The sequence below is a fragment of the Parasteatoda tepidariorum genome, chromosome 7, assembly GCF_982258835.1.
Source record: "Parasteatoda tepidariorum strain Cologne lab strain chromosome 7, Ptep-v5.0, whole genome shotgun sequence".
NCBI classification, from domain to species: Eukaryota; Metazoa; Arthropoda; class Arachnida; order Araneae; family Theridiidae; genus Parasteatoda; species Parasteatoda tepidariorum.
In genome coordinates, this window is record NC_141761.1 from 64,702,778 (window position 1) to 64,727,851 (window position 25,074).

General features: G+C 29.2%; 1 protein-coding gene across 4 annotated transcripts in view; it reads right to left on the reverse strand.

Annotated features, from left to right (window-relative positions):
- LOC147807200 (fatty acyl-CoA reductase 1-like) overlaps positions 1 to 20,793 on the reverse strand; it is a 90,464-nt gene extending 69,671 nt beyond the window's left edge. The window contains exons 1-3 of one of the 4 annotated variants that reach the window (XM_087167955.1): positions 20,637 to 20,793; positions 19,107 to 19,282; positions 4,504 to 4,620 (exon numbers count right to left, since the gene is read on the reverse strand). In XM_087167955.1, coding sequence (XP_087024081.1) covers positions 4,504 to 4,620; positions 19,107 to 19,205 — 216 coding nt within the window. In that variant the 5' untranslated portion in view covers positions 19,206 to 19,282; positions 20,637 to 20,793. Of the gene's footprint in view, positions 1 to 4,503; positions 4,621 to 19,106; positions 19,415 to 19,871; positions 19,987 to 20,636 lie in introns of those variants that run through there. The other 3 variants (XM_087167953.1, XM_087167952.1, XM_087167954.1) reach the window with 3 other exon arrangements.
- Positions 20,794 to 25,074: the final 4,281 nt, after the last annotated feature.

Sequence of the window (25,074 nt, forward strand, 5' to 3'; positions counted from 1 at the left end):
CAAAATCTTAGGAAGGGGGCAAATGCAGTAGCAATAGAAATGCTCAAGCAGATTCAGATTCAACGATACAAAATTTGTTTGCACAGACAGATGCTGAAGTTTATTTAATCCCATTCCTTCATTCAATTAATTATTCGTCGAATAGCCAACCCAATTCTAAGTTTACGACTATCAATGCTCCACACGTAGCCTTGAAATTTTTAGCTTTAACCAGAGGACAAGTGAACTCCTGGATCAAGTTTTGGGAGAAATTTGCCTTCGTGGAGGTTTTTTAATGGAACTCACCCGCATTTGTATTACATTGAAAGGAAAGCATGATAAGACTGAGGTTAACGGGACTCTAACCCATGATACATAGCGTAGATTAGCAGGCTTGCATTTCCTTAAATGAGCTCTGATAAGGACAAAATGATGTCATGTACATATTACAATCGTGTGCAAAGGTGTGACTTTTTCTCAACTGGCTAAATTATACGAATAAATAAAACTAATACTATATTTATACGGTAAATATGGAGTAAACTGGAATAGTCTTTCTTATTGTTACGGTGGTTAATTTAAAATCCAGCGGCCTTTATCAATTCGCTGTCCTTTTTGGAGCATTTCTTTTATTTAAGAAAATACCGAACAGAAGAGCGAGTCTCTAAAAGTCGCTGGATTGGCAAATCACTTACCGATGAGAGTTAGGAGCCCACAAGTGGTATAATTTACACAATTACACCACGTTTTAAATGCGTTATTCCTATCCTCAAACAATTAGTAACTACTGAAGGATAAAGTGGAATATAAGAGAATAATTTGTTTTAAAAATTATATGATACTTTTAATACTATGTGCAAAACTTTTGCTTTTCTTACTCAGGATGTTTAAAAATTACATTGAAAATTTATAAAAACAATGATTTTAAAAATAATGATAAATAAATAAAAATAAGAAAAAAATTTAATTACGAATACATCAATCAGACTCTTTTGCAAAGATCTCAACGAGGAAAAAGCTTTCTAATTTATTTACTAGGGCGTTCTCTACAATGCTTTTTTTAGAAATCAAAAGTTCATAATTTAGGCAACTTTCCTCCATGCATTAGTGTTTTGTATAACTAGACTGATTATATTAAATTTGGCAGGAAGTTATTAGGGGGCTTATAAGTTATTAGGAAGCAGGAAGAATTGAATGAGTTTACTTGGGAAGAATAAGAAGAATTTCTGCTGGTGTAAAGTGAATTGCGTAAATCCACATCTTAGCGATCAGGTAATTGCATGTCAATATAGGATAGTTTCAGAAAGTACTTTTTTTCATATCTTCAACTGATATTTTAAAATATGAAGAACACATTTTTTCTCAAAAATACAGCACAAAAATTAAATTCAGAATAACTGAGTATTCCGCGTATATGCAAACAAACTCGGGACGTCAAAAAAAAAAAAATTGCACCCCGTCAAGAACAGTGTCATTACTCTAAAATGCTGCATTTGAAAAAAATCCACTTAAATAATACTATAAAACCTATTCTGAAATAGACACAAAACTGACGCAACTGCCCTCAGCTATATAAATTGTGAGTTCGAGATTTGAACTTAATGAGGCACTTCATACATATTTTTTATTGACATAATCTCGAAATTGCTGTTTTTTGACTTGTGTCACTTTTCTTGCCGGGGTGCAAAATAGTCACATCAATGCTATGAGGTTAGAAGAGGACCCCAAGACTTCCGGTAGGGTTTATTTGCTTTTTTGTTAAAATAGATGATGAATTAGGTTATACTATTGTCAGGTAATATTTTGATGTCTTTTAGTCATCTGAATTGCAGTCGTCTTCTTTGACTCTAACGGTTTTTTAACTTTTGCAATTTTACTAAATATGGAATTTCACAGTAGTAATAAATTAATTTAAACCATCTCAAGTTGTTAAAAAGGTCGATTCTTATTCAATATCTCGAATACTCTAGCAATATTTGTTACTTTAAACTTATTGCACCATTCAAGCTGCTCCATTTTTTTTCTCAATTCCACAAATTTTATTCAATAAAATTTTTCACAATTGAAGTCATTAATATTAAAAGGGGGTATTTTAACAAAAATTTGTTTTTTTGTTAGTTCTGAAATAGTTTATTTGGAGTTCTAGATAAAATAAATATTATCATTTTGCTCGTTTAACAATGAAATTTCATCCAAAGACTCTTTTTTTTTTAATTTTTATTTAATTTATGGTTTCTATAAAAACTCCTTAAATATGTTTCGTCTTAGCACTTGCTCTTAAATATAATTCATCTTTAGAATTTTAAATAGTTATATAATGTAATTACTTTGATTATATAAGTTACTTGAAATCATTTTTTATAATATTTATAATAAAAATAAATGTATCTATTTACTATTAAATAATTTTAAAACGGAAACTAAATATATTTATCAAAGAATGTCTCATAATCAGATAATATCGGCGATTACTTAGTAATGTAATAAAGGAATAATAATCTTATTTGTAAAATTTTGACCCATATCAAATTCATACAATTACATTAAGGAGAAATGATATATACCTGCCCATGGTAAATATCAATAAATAAATATTCCAAATTCATAGCGAGAAATAAGGAACACTATAATTTATTGGCATATACCATTGTAATTTAAAATAATATTTACTGAGGTCCACCTATGATAAGTTTTTTTTCTGAACTATGAGAATAAACCAAAAGGTAAATCCAGAATCTGGCGAAACAAATGAAGCCAAGCAGACAATGATTATACTCAGGCTTACTCTCCAGCACAAAAGGCCTCGAGGCCACGAATGAGTAATAGCATCGCAATTGAGTCGATGAGCAGCGGAGACAAACAATAGAGGCAGAAGAAGACATGTGCTCAGACCATTCAACTAAGTTTAAACTGGAAAAGAGATCGGTTTCATTAGCTGTTTATATAGCATGCAAAAACACATTTCCATTTCAGGCACATTATGCAAAATAGAATGACGCAAAGATAAACTGAGGAAGTGTCAAAAGCTGAAAACATAAGAGGAGTAACATAAAAACATAAAAGAAATATATTTAAAAAAAAATTCCCTTTTTCACCTAAAATTTCTGTGCATTATTCGAATATTTAGTTTAAATTTAACAAAGTTATTATAGTTATTATTTAGAGTTAATTTTATACTATCCATAATAAATTCTATCAATAATGCTTAAGAACTAATGTTTGCATTTCGTTACAATATCTTCATTAATATTGCTTCGTATCTAAATTTATTTTTTAATAGAACTTATTAAATTTTTAATTTAACTGCTTATTTATTTGCCTTTTTCATACTTAAGATATACAAATAATATGAAATGAATTTCTGGTCCTAATCTGTCTTTCGTGAATGCCTGATTGGGAGGGGGGATGAATATAGTGACCTCTTTTATATTTCTTGTTCATTTTTCCATCATCAAAGAAAAATTCAAAGGGTTCAATTTCATCAAAGAAAAATTTTATTCAAACAATCTCCCCATCTCCATTTCCGCCATGATTATTGATGATGAATGTCAACTCATGATGATGAATGTCATCACATAAAATTGAAACGTCATTAAATGCTAACGATCTGATGGTTCAGGTGTGAGTTGATCTTAATTATAGTCAATTTTTTCTCACAGGAGAGAAGCGGTTGCTGATATTTCGGGTAACTGCGATTCCTATATTACACAAGTATTTTCCAGCAATTTTTCGAGGAGGATGAGGATACGGTTGCGCATAAGATTGACTTACCGGTTTCGTTTCCAATAATTTTCGTGTGATATATCTATTAATGAAAGAGCGTTTATTATAAAAGGAAGCAAAAACAGTGAAAATATTGCATGAAGCTCTGAAAGGTTTTTCTTCATCGAAATCGTAACTAATCTATTTCTTTCCAAATTTCAATGTTTATGTTAAATATTTATAATTCATTTTATATAAAATTTGTATAAATACTCTTAATTATCCTTTTCTATTGAATCTTTTTAAGAATTTAAATAAATTAGAAGTAATAGAAGTAGCTATAAGTGTTTTATAGAAGATTCATTTAAAAGTATTTCATATTTTTGCACACCTCTATGTCTGCCATTAAAATTTATTTGGTGATTTTGAAGTGTTTCATTAGAACAGAGCAAATTAATATATAAACTTTGTTTCCCAGAATAGCTCAAATTTTCTTTTTAATCAGCATTTTTTCAAAATGTTGCATAATTTTAATTTACACCCCATCAGCAATGTTTAAATAAATCTGTTTAATACAGCAACGGTTAAATAAATCTGTTTTATTTATTATGCCCTACCTGCGCATAGAAACCATTAAAATATTTATTAGTTCCAGTCAATTGAAAATATCATCGAATAAAATTCTGATGCACACATTTGTACGGATAATAAGATTTTCAAATAAATGAGTCTTTTTAAAAAAAATCTATAGCTGGAAAATTATTTTGCATCATTGGTTTATTTGCAACATTTCTGAACTTATACAAGTCTAAAAATTTCTACCTTTTTCTGCAATAATATCTTCTTTCTTCCTTCTGGCAATACCCCCTTCTTTGGTCTGAGTAGAATGAAGATACGTTTGATTTCAGGCAAATTTTGGAAAAGAATTCCCAACAAAACCTGCAAGCAAAACAATCAAGTTATATTTCAAACATCTAATGCTTCGAAATTTACAGCTATAATTCTAAAAAACGTGTTCAGTGGAAGAATCACTAGAGTTCCCTGAATCAGGAGTTTCTTTCTTCTCTAGCCAGCAATGATTTTTTTAAACTAGTAATTATACCCATGTCCAAACAATAACTCGCAATTTATTCAACATTTCGGTTATTATTATAAAATTACTCAAGTAAAAATTTCACAAAAAAAAGATATTTTCTTTTCAGTAACAATATATTTAAAAAATTGTAAAAGGGATAGGCACTTATAAAAAATTCCATCAATATTTCTCATAAAAACTTTCAATTCTAACTTTTCCAATGGCGGGGAAAACAATCAAATTCACCAAAGAAGAACAATAAACATCAGAAGGAATCACATGAAGTAAAAGAAAGACCGAAGTCATTTCCCCAGAAACTCTCTTGCACACCAATATTTAGTAGTCTCGGAGTAAAGTCCTTGGAGTGATCTACGGCATAGACTCAGACATTAAAATTAATTACTAAATTTCGTGATTTAATTTTAAGTTGTCACATTAACCAACTAGACAAAAGTATTGACAAATAATTTAATGCTTATATTAAATTTTCAAATAATTCCAAAAAACCACTAAAAATTTCATTTCTCTATTTTACATTATTTATATAGTTTTCAGCTTTTTTTGTCAAATAGTCAGTGATTTTTCTAGCAAAAACAAAACTTTTTCACTAGTATGATTCGATGCTAACATTCTATTTGAGTACGTAGGATTTTTTTTTCTTTTGAAAATAGAACTTTAAAGTAAATTTTACTTTACAATCAGCCTAATATACTTCATAAAATTGCGCTTTGTATAAGCGTTTTGAAAATTAAAAAAATTTTGCATCATGTTATACAGTGCATTTGATTTTTTTTCTCAATTTTGCATATATCGGGCACTACATAAAATTTTCTAGTTCACATATAAGCAAATGAATGAGCAGATTTACAGCAGGAACCGTAATGCTGAAGAAAAAAAAATTTGCAAAAAATGATGCAGAAACTTACAGCTTTTTAAGATTTAGAAATTGGTAGATTTAATATATATTTTTTGAATATTTAAAAAATCTTATCCTTATTACTAACTTGTGAAAATTAATTGATTTTCCTTTAAAGTGCGCACGTCATACAGCCTTAAAATTGTTTGTTTTAATTTTATTTTTAAAAAAATTATAATTGTTCTGTTGGTACTTTAACTCCTTAATCATTAAGGATTCATTGAGTAAATTTGCATTTTTTAGATTTGGATTAGTTTTTGAATTTTACTTGCAAGAATTTTTTCTCATCTTTTTATTTGCAGTGTATTTCATAAGTACCATCCATAATAAAAAATTATTTAGTCCTTATCCTTTGTTTTTTCCTCTCTTAAGCCTTTCTTTGAGACTTCAAATGAGTACACTTTTTTGCTAACATTTTTAGTGAGAATTTCAAAAGTGGAAATAAGTTTTATTGCGCAGTAATATTTTATACCAGTTGGAGAACTAAAAAATTTAAAAAGGTACATTATTTTTGAAAATAATAACTACTATTTTAAAGTTTTACAATCTTAAGGATCAAAACACTTAGCTAAATTATTTTACCTCATTTTTATATTGAATGAATGGTTTATTTGCGAATAATTGTTGTTCGCAGATAAAGTATGTTTACGTTTATATTATTTCCATTTGGAATTCAAATGTTTTTCGCGAGGTACTGAAATAATTCTGTAAAGCTTATATTTTTAATAACAATTTTATGAAAATGCCAGTAATTCTTTGCTAACATAATACGACGTCTCTTTTCTAACATAATATGACGTATTTTTTAGTCTCGTAGTCGTTTCTTTTTTCAAATGTATCTTTTCTTATTTTCTAATGTATGATTAAATCCAATATTTCATTACATTTTAGAAAATAAGAAATGATGCATTTGAATGAAGCTCATTCTTTTTATATTGAAAAAGAATCAGAATTTAAAAGCAAAAGGAAATCTTTTCTTATAAAATTATTTTCTATTATGAAATGCAAATAATACTGTTTCATAATAATATCAAATAGCCCTATGTGTTCATTTTATTGAGTTTTAACATGATACATAATATTTAGTTATTCGAATAAAAAATTGAAAATTACCCTTTAAATATATTTAAAAAACTAAAAATTCCCCACTTAAAAATATTTAAGTGCTAATGAATTGACTAAAGCAAAAATACTTTATTTCACTCAAAAAAGATTTGAAATATTTACTATAGTTTTCAAACACATCTGATTGCCGTGTTCCTTAGCACTTCCGTGGATAAAATTACGAACTTACTGAGAGATCTTGACTCTCATTGGCTATGGCTGTGTGTCTTCGTGTTGTAACAAAGAGTTAATTAGGTAAGTATTTTCCACTCCTTAAAAATTAATATCTATTCAGGGGAAATTAATAACTTCCATTTCTAAAAATAATCATAAAATTTCCAAATAGAAACTAATTGCATAGAACTGGAAATTTTAACTCCATTTTTACAGATAAAACGAAGTCAGCCACCCTGCCACAACTTTGAACTGGCGAAATAATAAGTTGTGATTCAGCCTATAACAATTTATGTTCTGAATATTCTTTTTACAACTATTATTATAATAAAAAATACTGTCATTCGGGCTATTGCCCATTATATTATATTCAAGCATTAATTATCAGAGAAATTTTAGTTGTTAAAACGAAGCTATTAAAATATTGCAGGAAACATTCTTTAAATATCTAGATATGAAATTTTTAAAAACAATTCATTATTATTAATTAGACAATTGTTATTTATTAGGACAAATTTTACGATAATGACAACTCTTAAGGGGTTTCTTTCATAATTATATTTTATATAGTAGTTATGTGTATAATATTTTAGTCTTTTTTCAAAAAAATCTGTCACAAAAATTTAATTAATTTCATAGTCATTGATGAAGGTTATCAACAAAGTATCAAACAAGTAGAGACTTATCAAAAAATAAGTAAAGTCTAAATTTTTATCATTTGCTGATTATTTTTTTATTCAGCACGTGTATTATATTATTAATTATCTGAATTTTATATTATTAATTATCTGTTTTCCTGGCACTACCAGTGCAAAGCAAAAGTAAATACTTCGATTGATGATATCAATTATAAAAAATACACTGAAATCTGAAAATATTTCACAAAGCTATAAATGTCAAAACATATAGAGTATAATATGATATTATATATTCATTCAACGTTTGTTCAATGCTTAATCTGTACTGTGGCCGAAGCTTTGGTCCCTGAAAATCTTCTTTTTTTTTTACTATTTTGACCAACTGCAGATTAAATTTTAATATTTTATTGAAATACTTCAGCCATTTTTGTTTTAAATGTTTCAAATTAATGAATAAAATTAAAAAAAATTATTTAAATTTTTTGCCACATATTATTTAATTTTTTTTTAATAAATATTTCTTTAATTTTTTTTTAAATAAATATTTTTTATTATTTTAGAGGTAGGAGGCAAAAAGTTGCAAAACAGTTGAGGGCTTTATTTAGTCTATAGGCTGTAAGTTGTATAATCATATACATTGTTAATCAGTTTTGTATACTTGAAAGTATACTTTTTAATTTCGACCTTCAGCCCTTTGTTCGACCTTCTTCATTGAAATTTAATCCATGCTCATAAGTAAATTAGTAGAAGAAATATTATCAACTTGAAAAAATATTATAAAAGCACTTAGTAAATCTTAACAAGGTACATAGTAAAACTTAACATAAGTACTTAAACAAGGCAAGGAAATCTTTCAGATCAGACCTATTTCTTCCGAAAGGCTGAAAGAAACTTAATGGAAGAAACTAAAAATGAACCATACAATTGTCTAGCATTATAGGTAGTTAAAATTTAAACAGATAAATTTAATATGGAAAGAGAATTCTTTATAATATTTGTTTTTTCAAATTTTGCTTCTTTAATGGTTTTATATTTAATTTCATACATATTTTAAAATCTATATTACTCATTAATAATTAAATTTGTTTTTTGTTATCCTCAATTCGTTAGATATATGCACTGATTTCTAGATAAATAATGTATACCAGCTTACATTTAGTTTGCTGTTCATTCTATTTTAAGATAAAAATTATTTTTAAAAAAATATCAAATCAAACAAAACATGAAATGAATTACATAATTAAATATCAGTAAATGCTTTCAGGAATTTAAATAATAAATTTATTTTTCAAAACCTCTGGCACAGTGAAATATTTTTCAAGAAAAAAAAAATACATTTTTGCCTTACCATAGCATGTTAGATTAATAAATATACTGAAATTTTTTTTTTGAATAAATACCTCACATTTAAAAATGCATTTTGAAATTTTAATTTTTTCTCGAAGTTTTTAGTTCTGTTTTTAAAGTTATTTCCCAATTACTCATTAATTTTTTAATGAATATTCTTCTTCTTCTTCTCATAGGCACGACAGCCCAGGATGGGCCTTGGCCGAGGCTCCCTTAGCTAAGGTTCTCCAGTTAATTATCTTTAAAATTTGTAGGTCCTTTTCAAGGCAGTCTAAAAATCTTAGGTTTGGTCGTCCTCTTTTTCTTGTACCTGTTGGCCTGGCACAGAAAACTTTTTTGGTTGTCCTGCTATCCTCCATTCTTATAATGTGGCCTGCCCATTTAATCCTTTGAATTTTGATAAATTTAATGACATCAGGTTCTTTATATGCTTTGTAGAGTTCCGTGTTTGATCTTCTAAACCAAGTACCGTTTTTACTTATTCCACCAAAAATGCTTCGCAGTATTTTTCTCTCAAAACTAGCTATCATATTTTCATCTCCACGGGTCATTGTCCAGGTCTCACATGCGTATGTAAGCACTGATCGTATAAGACATTTGTAGAGTAACACTTTTGTTTTTCTTTTTATTAGGCTTGACTTAAGATATTTTCTTAGGCCATAAAAATACTTATTAGACATCGTGATGCTCGTGTGTATTTCTTGTGTAGTGTCATTTTTGTTGTTAATCTTAGATCCCAAATAGGTGAAGCTATCAACGGCTTCGAATTTGCATGCTCCAATTTCAAACTGTGTTTCTTTATAGCCAGCTTTTGTGCATGGCATATATTTAGTTTTATTTTCATTGATTCTTAATCCCATCTTAATGGCTTCCTTCTCCCAACATAAAAAGGATTGTGTTAGTGCTGTCTGCGTTCTAGCGATAATATCTAAATCATCAGCAAAAGCCAATATTTGAACTAATTTGTTGAAGATATTTCCTCGGGTGTTGATGTTTGAGTCCCTTACTATTTTTTCTAATGCTAGATTAAAGAGAAGACATGCCAAGGCATCTCCCTGTCGTACACCATTTCTAATTTCTATTGGATGGGAAAGACTATTCTGTATCTTGATCATGATTTTGGTTTCACTTAGTGTCAAGCTAATCAACTTCACTAGTTTCTCCGGTATATTAAATTCTCTTAGGGCTGATATTAGAGTTTTTCGGCTAACACTATCGTAGGCTGTTTTAAAATCAATATATAGATGGTGCGTGTCAATACCAAATTCTATTGTCTTCTCCAAAATTTGCCGGATGTTGAAAATTTGCTCTGAGGTGGATCGCCCCTTCCTGAATCCGGACTGATAATCTCCAATTATATTCTCAACAAGCGGGGAGAGTCTTTTGAAAAAGATGTTAGAAAATACTTTATAACTTGTACAGAGCAAGCTAATTCCTCTGTAGTTTGAGCAATCCAGTATATCTCCTTTCTTATGTATCACACAGGTCATGCTGGTTTTCCACTCTTCAGGGATTAATTCTTGCTCCCATATAGCTCGTACCAGATCATATATTTTCTTCGTGACACTTGTTCCCCCATTTTTTAGAAATTCTTATGGGATTTCATCGGGGCCTGGTGCTTTATTGTCCTCTAGCTTTTTTATTCCGTCATCGACTTCTTCTAATGTTGGCAGTTCCACAATATGTTGGTTATAAATTTCAATGTCTTCTGTAGGTGGTTCATGTTCATCTCTAATTCCATTCAGTAGTTCATAAAAATGCTCATTCCATCTCTCCAATACTTGCATTTTGTTAGTCAAGATTGCCCCATTCTTGTCACGACATGAGGTAGTTCTGGGTTTAAATTCCTTTCGTCCTAGGTTTATTTCCCGAAAGAAAGCTCTGCTTTCATTAGATCCCCTTAAATGTTCAACATTTTTTAAAAGATCGTCGAGAAATGCCTTCTTTGTTTTATGAATTTTCTTCTCCTCCCTTCTTCCCTCTTTGTATTTGATCTCAGCATTTCTAGAATTTCTCTTATTCAGCATCTTTTTATATGCTTCATTCTTTTTTTCTGTTATCGTGTAGCATTCACAATCAAACCAATATTTCCTTTTAGTTTTCGTAGCTTTTCCAATAACCTCGTTACCAGTCTTAACGATTGTTTCCTTCAAAGAGTTCCATTTATCGTTTATGCATCTTCCTCCCCATGGTTATCCTTAGATTCTTCAAGGTTACTGTCAATTTGATTCCGGAATTTGAGCTTAATTGCCTCATCTTTTAGTTGTTTACGGTCAAACTTTTCCAAACATTTTCCTCGAATCTTTCGAATGTTGGAGATTCTAGCTCGTAGTTTTGCTATTATTAAGAAGCGGTCTGAATCTAAGTTGGCACCTCGGTAGGTTCTTACGTCTTCAATATCCGATTTATGCCTGGAATCAATCAAAAAATGATCGATTTGATTGTATGTGATCCCATCAGGAGATCGCCAGGTCATTTTATGTATCCTCTTATGCTGGAACATTGTGCTTGGTATGATCATATTATGATCTGCAGCAAAGTCAATAAGTCGCTTTCCATTGTCGCTTGAAATGTCATGGAGACTAAATTTGCCAATTATTGATCTAAATTCTTTTTCCTTGCCAATTTTTGCATTTGCATCCCCTGGTAACACTTTGACATCATTTTTTGGGCAGGATGCATATAAAGCATGCAGTTCTTCATAAAAGAGCTCCTTTTCCACACTGTCCTTGTCTTCAGTTGGAGCATGAAAGGTAATGAAACTGTAGTTGAAAAAAGCTCCCTTAATCCTAATTTTACATAGTCTGGATGATTTGGTGACATAATCTATTAATAATGGCCTTATCCTTTTACTCAGGATAAAGCCTGTTCCAAATATGTGTTTCTTCTTATCACAACTATAGATAACTGTGTGATTTTTCTTTTCAATTATTCCATCTCCAGTCCATCTGACTTCTTGGATGGCCATTATATCGATAATGAATATTCAGTCATTCAAAAGAAAAATTTCCTAGTTTTACTTCCTACAATTAAAATTGATTAATAAAATTATATAATTAATAAATTATAATTAATTATATAATTTTACTAATTATATAATTATTAATTAAATAATTATTAATTATATAGTTATTAATTATATAATTATTAATTATATAATTATTAATTATATAATTATTAATTATATAATTATTAATTATATAATTATTAATTATATAATTAATTAAATTATAATAAAGTATTAAAAAATAAAATCTATATTAAAAATATCTTATTCGTTCAGGCTTCTAACAGCTTGCTGCCTACCAGTACTTAGTGGCCATAAAGTCTTCAATTAAATAGAAATATAAATTTCATATTTTTTCTCAATTGTGGGCAATGTTTTGAAAATAAATCTTTTAACTATATGCTGCTTGATATTAGTACCAACACTTATGTCAACAAGCACCCTTCAAAACCGATGTCTGATTAGATTTGAGAGAATGTTGAAGTCAATATAATAAAAGTAAATTTACATTTTTGTTATAAGCTCTGTTAACAACAGTTACCTTTGCTTCGCGACGAAGGATCACACGTAGACCATTGCTCACTTAAAACAGTAAATAATAGCTTAATTTATAGGTTGCTTAATTTGTTTTGTACTTAAATTTAAAAAATTTTAAAAATTTAATGCTTCTAAAATGAAGTTTCTGTAAATATACTAGTTTTGGACAGGATGGTGAAAATCATTATTTTTAGCATTATGTCTAAAACCTTACCAAACTTGATTAAAAATGCTAGATATTTATTATGCTTAAGTTAACCTGACAACTATATTATAGCAAGCTCATCTATTAACAGACAATATTGTCAGTCTACTCTAGAATCTAGATATTTTTTTGATACTGATGAATATTTCAGCATTTTTGACTTATTTTAATAAAATTTCTAAATTCATTTCATATCAGGTTTATTTATTTTAGGTGGTGCTTTATTCTACAAAGAAAAAATTCTTTGTCTTTCATGGACCAGTGAAGATTTTTTTAACAGCTTCGAAAGAGACCAAATTTTTCCAATTCATTATTTTGAGAACTCAATGATCTTTCTCTGCTGCATCTATTCACGAGTTTAGGTCTCTCTTTGTATTGTTTGGTCTAGCTGACAATTGTTTCTTCAAGAATGTTCGATCTTATGCGGATAAAAAAAACTAGTATGGATCCTTTCAAAACATAAAAGATATTAAAAAATAAGGAAACCTCCCCCCCCCCCCCTCTTACACGGATCTCTGTATCCTCAATTAGCTACGTTATTTATGCCCTTAAAAATCCATAATCTGAAATATTAGAGTTTATACATTGCATAAGACCAGATTTGAAGCTCTTGAAAAATTTTTCTAATGAGACTTAAAAAAGTCTATTCAAATTTATACTTGTAGTAAGTATTCCTTGATTGAGAACTTTTTTCTGGTGACATAGTACACATTGTGCTGCATAGAACATTTACTGTGTGACATAAAAAGCTGCCACAGGTGTCTGAGTCTAAGTAAAACAGACTAGTATTAGCAAGAATGGAAAACTACCTTGCAAGTTTCCCTTGCAACTTCACATTTCCAGAGTCGGGTCATTATAATCTCTTACATAAAAATAAATAAATAAAACAGAATGTGATGACTGTTGCTAAATCACATACCTCTTTTAGTTTAGGACTTTCCAACGGTTAAAAGTGTTTAACACAGCTAATTGTGAATAATTGGGAGACTATTTTAATTATACTCTCCTATGAAAAACTTTTTTAAAAAATGCAATCAGAAGCATTTTACAAAATTTAATAAAAATGTTAAGCAAACAATATCAATATTTAATGTTTATTTATTTGAGTTTATTAAAGTGAGGCAATTTATATATAATTGAAACTAATCTTGTAAGTTATAATGTCTTAGTATTTTTTTCAATGCTGTTGTATAAATAAATTTTGAAGCTGTATTAATATCTCATTGAATCTCTTAATAAGATAAGTAGGTCCTGATGTAATTAGTATAGCTACCATAATTATGTCTATAGTACAGAGGTTTGGACATCATGTTAACCTTTTTCGTAAGGTGGTGCAAACAAATAAACCAGTTTTTAAAGCACAAATTCCAATACATTGGGGGTAGAACAATGCTAATATCAGTATAATGCTGGTCTTGGTTTTATGACAGATACCAGTATCACTAAAACTAGTATGAAACTGGTTTATAAAACAGAGATCCTGGTATAACGATGGATCTAGTTTGAAGCAAACTTATGAAACACCAGCTCTGACACCATACCAGAACCAGTATTATACCAGCTTATGAAACACGGGTTTCGATATGATTGTCAAATCCGGTATCGTAACGGAACTCATATGATACCAGCTTATGAAACACCTGTTTCGGTATAATATTGGGTCTGGTATATTACTGTCATACCGGATTCAATGTCATACCGGAATCAGTGTTTCATAAGGCGGTAAAAATTTTTTTATACCGGAAATCATATTTCCCTATAGGGAACGCTTGAACAGATGCGACCGAGATGTGTGAACAGAAAGCTCATTTAAAAAGCTTTTAATTAGATGATGAATAGTTGTTTCTAAATAATAAGGTGTTTTTGAAATAACCAATTAAAGTAACTAATAAAAAACGCTACATAGAAATGAAAGCTTATTAATTGCTTAATTTGCGTGTATATATATATACAGTCCCTAGACAAATTATTAGACACACTATAAGATTATATGTAAAATCTTAATTATCAGGTGATACTATACAGCTTTATTATTTTTACGCCACTGAAACCGGTTTGAAACTTGTTTACATTCGTATGTCAACTGGTTAAATTAGGCGATATGTAATATAAATTCGACGATTGGATAAATTAGACGATATATTATAAAAATATAGAATATTTATTGCATCAGGTATTATATTATTATATTGTAATAATTAGATAAAATTTTTACACACACTATAGTTTTTTAATAATTACATGTTTTGCACGAGTTTTTATGCAATGTTTTTATATTTAAACATACATGTAAAGGGCTTTTATTCAAGAGATTTTTTATAAACTTCCTATTTGTATTTATTTTTAACGTATTGCATTACAATCTTAACCAGTTGATACACGAACGTAAAACAAGTGCAAACCGGTTTCTGCCGCGTAAAAGCAATAAAGCTGTATATTATCACCTGACAATTATGACTTTACATAGAATTTATATATATATATATATATATATATATACGCTCGCCAACCCCCGATAACTGCTACGCAATTACATTTTTGTTCGCTTCGCCAACAAAATTAAAGTCGTTTTCCTGGAGATTAGCTGGCAATTTTTCTGCACCAACATCACATAGAGAGAATATGATAGGATTGTAAAATGTCAGAGGTTTTTATTATCAGCATTATAAACTTATATAAAGCAATTTTAATACAAACAATATTAAAAACTTATATGAAGCGAGAAAGCAATATTATTTAACACATTACTATAGGGTATTAGCCGGTGATTAATCTCCGTACATAACGCGTGGCAGAGTTGTGATCGCCAAGCTGGGCGATGTTGTAACCTAATCGTGATTCTGATTGATTTAGATTTTAGCGTTATTTTTGAATGTTCAACGGTATATGTTATTTCAGACGTCCGTTAGTTCTACGTTGGATACCGGCTGGTAAGGTTAGTTTTGCTTATGGTCAATAAGATCGAAGGTATGCGGGCAGTCATCATAAAAAGATACTTTAGAAAAAAAATGTCATCGTAGTCCGGTACCACAAACGCCATTTTCGATTCGTATTTCGCCAAATTTATGTGGCGACGGAGGTACACAGATTCTATTCATGATAAATTTAGACAGTATCTAACTGCTATTAGAGAATTCGGTGCACCTAAATCTGAGAATATTCATGCTTAACGAAGAAGTGAATTGTTTTTTTTTAAATTTTCTTTCTGTGCTTACTCCATTAATTTTTGTTTCGATTCAAAATGCATTTTATTGGCTTATTAATTTTGCTCATATCGGGTTTCTGCAATTTTATAAGGTTTTGGCCGATGTTTTGTTGAAATTTTCCAATGTTTTATTGAAATACATTATATTTTGTCAGCCATTCCTGTTACCACGGTGTTCCAAACAAATAGGAATGGCGCCAAACATAAGTCGCCAATTTTGCCAAGGGGCACCCTCAAGTATATTTTTACCCCTAACTCAAATCATTGTTGATCTTATAGGATGCCGGACTCTCCCTATATGGTGCTTCATCTCCCTCCCCCCTGTAATTTAAATTTTAAACTGAAAGCAATTAAAACCAAATGAAAAAAATATTTTAAAATATGGCAAACAAATTAAAACATGTAATATTAATAAGTTGATGCTGAGTAATATTTCAAAAGCGAAAACCATTGCAAGTAATAGCCCAATTAACTTCAATACTGTCGAATAACAAAATATTTCAGTTTCGATCAGACAAAAAACAAATTATATTATAAAAACATATGTAACTGAAATTCGACAAATTAAATTAAGCAATTTAATTTTTTTTGTCATATTTAATACTAATAAAAAAAAACAAATGAAAAATTAAATAATTATGTTATCAATGATCAATAAACATTTTTGTCTGAATTGTTATAAAAAAATAAGGTGAAAACAATAAGATTAAAAATTATTTACAATAGATCTCTGAATATTCACAAATTCTGAATATTCACTATGTACATTTTTCATTGATTTTTTTTCACATCATTTTGTGTACCAATGATTTGCACTTTTACGCATTATTTAAGAAATATCTCAAACAAATATGAACTGTTAATTAATATTTCCGGCTGAACGATTTTTTGAAAGTAAGTAAAAAACAATTGAAAGCAAGGATAAACAATGATAAAATTAAAACCTCATTATATAAAACATTTTTTATCAATTTCTTTTCCATACTATTCGTTTTCATTTAAACGTCTGGGGCCCTATTACCAGCTTCACGGAATCTGATTCCGATCGAAATGAAACTCTCGTGACGTCATAAATCCGTGAATGTCAGTTAAGTCGTATTACGAGCTCTTGATTCCACTCGGAACTAAATTCCGATGCGAAATTATTACGAATCCCATTCCGGCAGGTTTAAAGGCCTGTTTACACGGTCCAATTTCTTGAATCCGAGAAATTGGTCGGATTTCTCTGTCCAAGAAATTGGATGATTCGTTGACACTATCCAAGTTCTTGAATGTCGCTGATTCGTTGAAAGAAAAACTTGCGCATGCGCATTGTTCATATTCAGCATTTTAAAATAATACTTACATAAGTTTAAAATTACTAAATAAATTCAAATAAAATCATAATAACACAAATAAACCTCAACAGATCAATTTATTTAGACTAAAATATATGAAAACCCACAACAAAATGACATAATTTGCTGCCAGCTTGTTGACGTCACAAAACCTAAGACGCTGATTGGTTAAGGGAGAAAAAACTTGGATGGAAAGTAGAACATGCTCTACTATCGTCCAAGAAGTTGGACCAAGTTCTTGGATGTTTGTTTACACGATCCAAGCTCAAAGCAAAACAAGTTTCCATCAATATCAATCAATCTCTGTCCAAGAAATTGGATCGTCTAAACAGGCCTTAAGAGTAAGCGAAATCTAGATTCCGATAAGAGTTTGTTTATTTCAGTAAACAAAATGGCGCTGTTTTCCGTCATACAGCCAGCTATTGCTGAAGAGAGTGATCGAAACACTATTAAGAGAAAGATCTATCGGCTTAAAGGATTTTGGGTATTCCAATATCCCGACAACAGAATTTAGAAATTAATTTAGGTTGGAAATTAGTTTTTTTTTAAATGGTGTTACTCATAGGCGAAATTCAGTAGTGGAAATGAATAATATCGGATTGTGAAAATTAATAACAAAAGCTACATAAAAAAAATATGTACGAAAAACAATAGAATCTTAGCTAAAAAAAGGAATTACCAAAGTTAGCTATTAGAATTTCCTATATTGTTTGAAATATGCATGTGTGGAGATTTTACTATCGACTGTGTTATCCTTCAACTATCTTATGGTACTTTAACGTGGATGCAAGTTAACATGTCTTATATAGTAGTGATTTGGTATTTAATATTTATAGTGGTAATTACGCCAGATATGCCGGTAAGGCTTCCTTTATTTTAATCTGGATTGTTTTCTAGGTATTCCACAATCATTGTTTGGAGGCGAATATTAATTTTTGTACGTGAAGCCATTTGAAAATACTACGTTGTAATTTCACTCTACACTACTCTCTATACTTCAAATAAACACAAACTTGGCTTTTAGAACACAAAATTGTTGAAAATGTATGAATTTTTAAGCTTTCAGTTCTAAGTTAATGCGATTTTAAGTTATCTAAGCTATCATCTAAGCGATTATCTAAGTTTCGATTGGGCCCTATTACCAACTCATCGAAACTTATTCCGCTCGGAAACGATTCCGATCGGAAACTAGCTTTCATCGGATTGCCAATTTCGTAAAACCCACTGTGCCGCAACATGAGCATATCGGAATCCGGAATCGAAATCGCCATTCCGCACGATTCCGGTGAAATTGGAGTTTGTAGGCGGGACTAACTTTGACCAATTAGAAAATTATTATAATTCTAATTTATTAATCTGGCAACGATATGTTTGTATTCTCTACTTCTATGCGAGTTAATCTTTTTATAAGAGATATAAGTATTTTAACGTAAACTCTGTTCAATATATTTCACACATTCAATATAAAATAAAAATCGCAAGAAGATTTAGCTGGTAAGTTTAGTTGTAACATTTCTGCAGATAGCATTATTAAAAATTATTACATCTTCACACACATGCTTTCTCAATTTTGATTGGCTGTTTCGTGCGTTACTAACCAGGAGTCTTCTGTGATTGGCTATGTGTTATCATTCCACTCTCTTCTTATATATAAAGATATATACATATATATATATATATATATATATATATATATATATATATATATATATATATATATATATATATATATATATATATATATATATATATATATATATATATATATATATATATATATATATATATATATATATATATATATATATATATATATATAAATGTAATACACAAATAATCACTGTATGCATAAAATTACTAAGATTAAATTAGGTAATTACCGATCCAAGAAATCCACTTGCTCCAGTGATAAACAAAGACTTTCCATCATAAAAATTGGACACTCGTTCGTATTCTCTCTTTTTATCTTCCTCGCACATATTCTTTCAGTCGAATAAATAGCCAAATATTGTTTCACAAACACCAGCCTTCTTCAACTTGAGTGTATTTTTCGAGTCTACAGGAAGAAACAATAAAGTTTGCATTGTTTGTACTGCTGTATGCTGAAAAGACTTCAGTCCTGCCAACTACTTTTTGAAAAAAACTGAAAAGAAAACTATTTTCTACTTTTCCAAGCAATCCGGGAAATCTAAAATAAAAAAATAAAATAAAATATGGCATAAGCACATACCCTTCAGCGTTTTTTTTCTTCTGAATTTTCGCAGTAATAGGAAATATAGTATAAATAGCGTAGGAAAAGTAGAAAATAGTTGTTGTTAATTTTTAAGCTTCCTCAAAAAATAGTAGACAAGACTAAAACCCTTCCTGTAAAATCAATTCGTTTTTTTTTTAATTAGATAAGTTAAATTTTGAAAAACAATAACATGTTTAATATTTATCTAACTTCAAGTAAGCTTATTCTGCTCTTTTTTCATTCTTCTACTATTCTAAGGACAATTTGCTTCAACAACTAAAAAGCCATAGTCACATTTATTTTATTTTCATTGCCCAAGATCTATGCAATTATACTATGAGTCATGAAATAAAATAAGAAATTGTACAAATTACAGGAATGCATCACTCAGAGAGAGAAAACAGTGTCTTACAAAAACAGTCTTGTGTCTTATGAAAAGACAATAACACTCGGTGATAAGGATTCTTCTCGATTGTCAGCAGTGAAGTAACTTTGATTTATCAGGACGGTGTGATGGGTTTAGTCTTATCCTACCACAGTTTGAATCGAGGTCCAATTTTCCGGACTGCGCTTGGTCGATTGTCTCTGTACTGTGTCTGACTGCACTTTCTTTGATTTTGTTTTGTTATTTCGAAATCCACTCTAATGAAGAGTCCCCGCTGATCAGAAAAATCCACGTACTGCTAGGAAATATAGTGTAAAGGACGGTTGATCACTAATCACCATCTGTTTTACTATGTCAATTGTGATAATATGCGCATGGATCTGTGGATTGCGCACGTACCAGTATTGTCGCAGGAACACCATTTAGGATGAAACGCAGACGGTCATCGATTGTCCATTATTGTCACGCCATTACGATATCAACAGCTAAAAGCTAAACCAATAGAAACCTAAACTTCTTCTCAGTTTGAAATCTAAATGCAATTTATTTCAGGCATTAACTAATCGACTTAAGCAATTCATGAAATAATTAAGCAATGCGTGAGCCGACCTATTATTACAATCTTCATTATAATCAGCATATATATATATATATATATATATATATATATATATATATATATATATATATATATATATATATATATATATATATATATATATATATATATATATATATATATATATATATATATCTGAGATAAAATAGATAAATTAGCGAAATTTTTCTTACTTTGACTCTCGGACTATGACGTCTTTTTTTAATGCTTTTATAAGGGAAGGATAAACAGAAACGAAATATCTAGAAATAAAGTTTAGATCGATATCCTTTAGACTTAGTTCTGGAAGCGATATTTGTTAATATTGAAGGAGAGAGAAATGAAGAAAAATTTTTAACGCTTTGCGCTATTAAATACAAATTAGATGGAAGGGAAAAAAAAAGAAAGACAACGCCCCAATGAAATCCCACCTACAATTTTTATTATGATTGACAAAGTTGCAAACATGTGGAAGATTGCTTAAGGAAAATTAAATAACTCTTTTCCCAAAGGGAAATCTAAAAGATTTTCGGCCAGTAATATCATGAAAGTGCTACATTTTTAATGTTTTCATTTTCGTAAATCTCATTTCACGAAATATTTTGAATTTCTGAGTTAGTTCCTTTGTGTACAAAAGAAAAATATCACGATTTATTATTTTTTTTAAAAAAAGGAATATCAGCAAATGAAAACACAGTTGAAAAAAGTTATTTAAAAGAACATCGTAGTTTTTCAAAAACTAATATAAATTTCTAGTGAAAAGATGCACAGTTTTTAACGAAATGAGTTTAAAACTATCGACCCTAAAAAGCAAGTTCATATTTTTACTATGGTAAAACAAAAATTCTTTACTTAAACACTCTTGAAAAACATTTCATGCATTATTTTTTTTTAAATGATTACAATTTTATCCCAAACATCAGTGTTATGCAAATAATGTAGTTAAGTCAACTTAGTTATTAATTTGATGTTATAATTATTAGAAAGCAAGTATATATTTTGACTTCTGTTTCTTACAGAAACATTTCACTTGAATGTTCTAAATAAATATTTCATAAGACAAATATTTTTATTAAAGAAAATAATTAATGTTTTATGAGTATTTGATGTAACGGTAAATAATTTATTTTACCGAAGTTTATTTAATGTCCAAGGGGTAAGAAAGTAGGTACAAATTTTTACTTCTACTTTTTATATAAATATTACATTTAAATACTCCAGAAAAAAAATTTCATACTATATTTTTTTTAAAAAGTTACATGTTTTTATTTATATTTGGGGAAAAGGTAGATAGTTATTTATTTTAATGAAGTTATTAATTTAAAGTCATGGGCATTGGAAAGTAGATACATATTTCTGTTTTTGTTTCTTTTAGAAAAATTTCACTTAAATATGACACTTGAAATATATTTCATGTAATAATATATTTTTTTAACTCGTTATAATTTTATATTTATATCCGGTGTGGAAGTAGATTGGTAATCATTTTAATAAACTTAATAATTTAATGCCGTGGCCACTAAAAAATAAAAACACATTTTTAATTCGGTTAAAAAAAAAATTTCTAATTAAATATTTTCGAAAATTAATTCATTTAAAAATGTTTTTTAATAACTAATATACACCAAATCCTTGCTCACTTATTTCTACAAACTTCGTGATTGCTTCACATTCATCCTTATTTTTCACTTAAAAATTTGATGTATTCCAAATAAAAAAGAGAGAACATTTTGTTAACCCCTTACTTCTCGCTCCAGTGAAAATGACGAGGTGAGGCTTCACCCTCTATTTCTCGCTCCCGTGATATTTCCGGGCTAGAGTGTGTTCAGTAGTAACGCGCCAATAAGTATAAAACTAATTCATTTCTTTTGCCCGGAAAACATTTTATTTCTCATTTTACACACCAGATGGCAGTACCAGGATATTTTCAAGGTAATTGTAGATAATTAGTTAATTTTAAACTAGATGTAGGAAGGAAACTCGGTACTACTGTCAAGATTGTGACATTGGCCTCTGTATCTCATGCTTTGAAATTTATCACACAATAAAAAATTACCAATCTTTATTTATATTATACGAAAATTTAATAAAATTCTGTGTTTGAAACACATATTTTTTAAATTTTCTCTGCTTGCTGGAAAACCAACATTAAGTCATAGTAACCCTGAATGTTGGCTTTTCTAAAAATTCAATTTTTTTAAATTTCAAGCTAAAAACAAATAAAAATTAAAAATGAATATATATGTAACATAAAAAGCTTCAATTAATCTTTTTATGTTGTTTCTTCGTTATAAAACAACTCCTAATTTATTGCTACTTAATTCTTCAAATCGAAGCACTTTATGATACTTTTAAAAAGCCACATCCTGTTTCTAAATCTATTTTTAGCCAACTATACATAAATTTAAATAAAGATATTTTTCCTTTTAAGCCTTGTGAGAATCGCGTGATCCATTTAATTAACCAATAGTAATTTCTGAGATTTCCCTCTTTTCCCTAAATAAAGGCATTTTAGGATTTTTTGCAAGATTTTCCCTACCAGAAAGACTGTTTGCTGATGGAGTAAACATCACTTCTTCGCTCCCACTCTACTAAGAATGATCAAATAAAAGTTACTCTGATTTAATTAAAATCCTGTGTCTGTTTTCCTGCTCAGTCCGACTGCATCATTTTACAAGCCGAGCAGGATTATAAGAACTGATGAAACGGGCGCAGGATAATATTAAATGCTTCTTCAAAACATAAAAATAAAAAATTAACTAAAAGAACACACTTCTACTATGTTAGAAGATTTGAGCCTATTAACGAACGGATCGATGACTTCACAGAGAATGCTTAGCAATTCATTGCCAATGCTGCGAAATTAATTGGATTTGGATGAACATTGACCCTGGCTGGCGACACTTTCCCCTTCTACCCAGAAATCGAAAGCATAGTCTGCAAATTTATTAATTTCGGCGTTAGTCAGTGACTCATCTTAACGAAGAAGATGGTGTATTCCCCTTTTCAAATAACTGTCGTGTTTACTCTTGGAATGGTGCGACTATGGAGAAAACATTAAGAAAGAAAATTAGGGAACAGTGTTTATTTTAGTAGACTAGATATGGTAAGTGGTTATTGGCAAATTCCAATCAACCCTGAAGACACTGAAAAACTTGCTTTTGTCACCAAAAGTGGGTTATACGAATGGTTAAGATTGCCATTTGGGTGGAAGAACGCCCCTAGTATTTTTCAAAGAACAATACGTAGAATACTCACTAAATATAAAGTTTCATTTGCAGCTAATTATTTTGATGATATCATAATTTATTCTAATAGTTTTGAAGAACATTTAAATCATCTAAAGGAAATTTTTGAAATATGTAGATTTGAAAACTTAAAATTAAAAGCTTCTAAATGTTCTTTTTTGCAAACTAAAATTCAATTTTTGGGATACGAAATATCTAATGGTATAGTAACTCCTGATAACAACAACATTGAAGCAATTAAAAACTTGAAACCTCCAACTAATGTTAAATCTCTTCAACGATTTTTAGGTTCAATAAATGTGTATAACAAATTTATAAATAATTATGCTAAAATTAGAGCACCTTTAAATAATCTCTTAAAGAAAAATACAATATGGTGTTGGACTCCCAAATGTCAAGAAGCATTCGGAATTTTAAAAAATGCTTTACTTTGTAAACCAATTTTGAAAATATTTAATCCTAAATTACCATGTCATATTTTTGTTGATGCAAGTCAAAGTGGTGTTGGAGCAATTTTGAAACAGCCAGATGTTTCAGGTGTCTTACATCCAATAGCATTCCATTCTCGTTCTCTTAGAGACTATGAGAAAAATTATGCAATCACAGAACTGGAATGTCTTGCTATTGTTGATGCATTAAACAAATTTTATCACTATTTATTTGGAAATAAATTTACCATACATACAGATCATGCGGCTTTAGTTTGGTTAAAAAATGTTAAAAATCTAAAAGGTAGATTGTTCCGATGGTCTTTACTATTAAGTATGTATGATTATGATATAAAATACACAAAACGCACCTTAAACTTTGAAGCTGACATGTTATCCCGTGATATTCCTGACAATATTGAACACAAAAGTAATGTTGATTTAAATAATGTAAGCCATTTTTCACATCTATTGCAATTAGATGAAATTCGCGAAGCCCAACAAAATGATAATTTAACTGGAAATTTTATTAAAATGGATAATGTTTTGTGTATACGTAAAAAGGGTTTTACCAAAATTGTTGTTCCATTTTCTTTAAGGCATAAATTACTTGAAATTACTCATAAAAAATTTGGCCATCCCGGAATTCAAAAAACTATTAATTTACTTACTCCTGTTTACTATTGGGAAAATATTACTTTGGACATAGCAAAATTTAACAAACATTGTCATACTTGTCAAATTAATAAAAAACCTAGACAGAAAAGATTTGGGTTACTTCAGGAAATGCCCCCAGTTGACAAACCTTTTGAAATAATTGCAATCGATAGTGTAGGTGGTTTTAATTATTACAATTCTACCAAAAAATATTTAACTTTAGTAATTGATCATCATACTCGATATATGTGGTCTTTTGCATCTAAATCAATAAGTACGGAAACTTATGTAAATTTTTT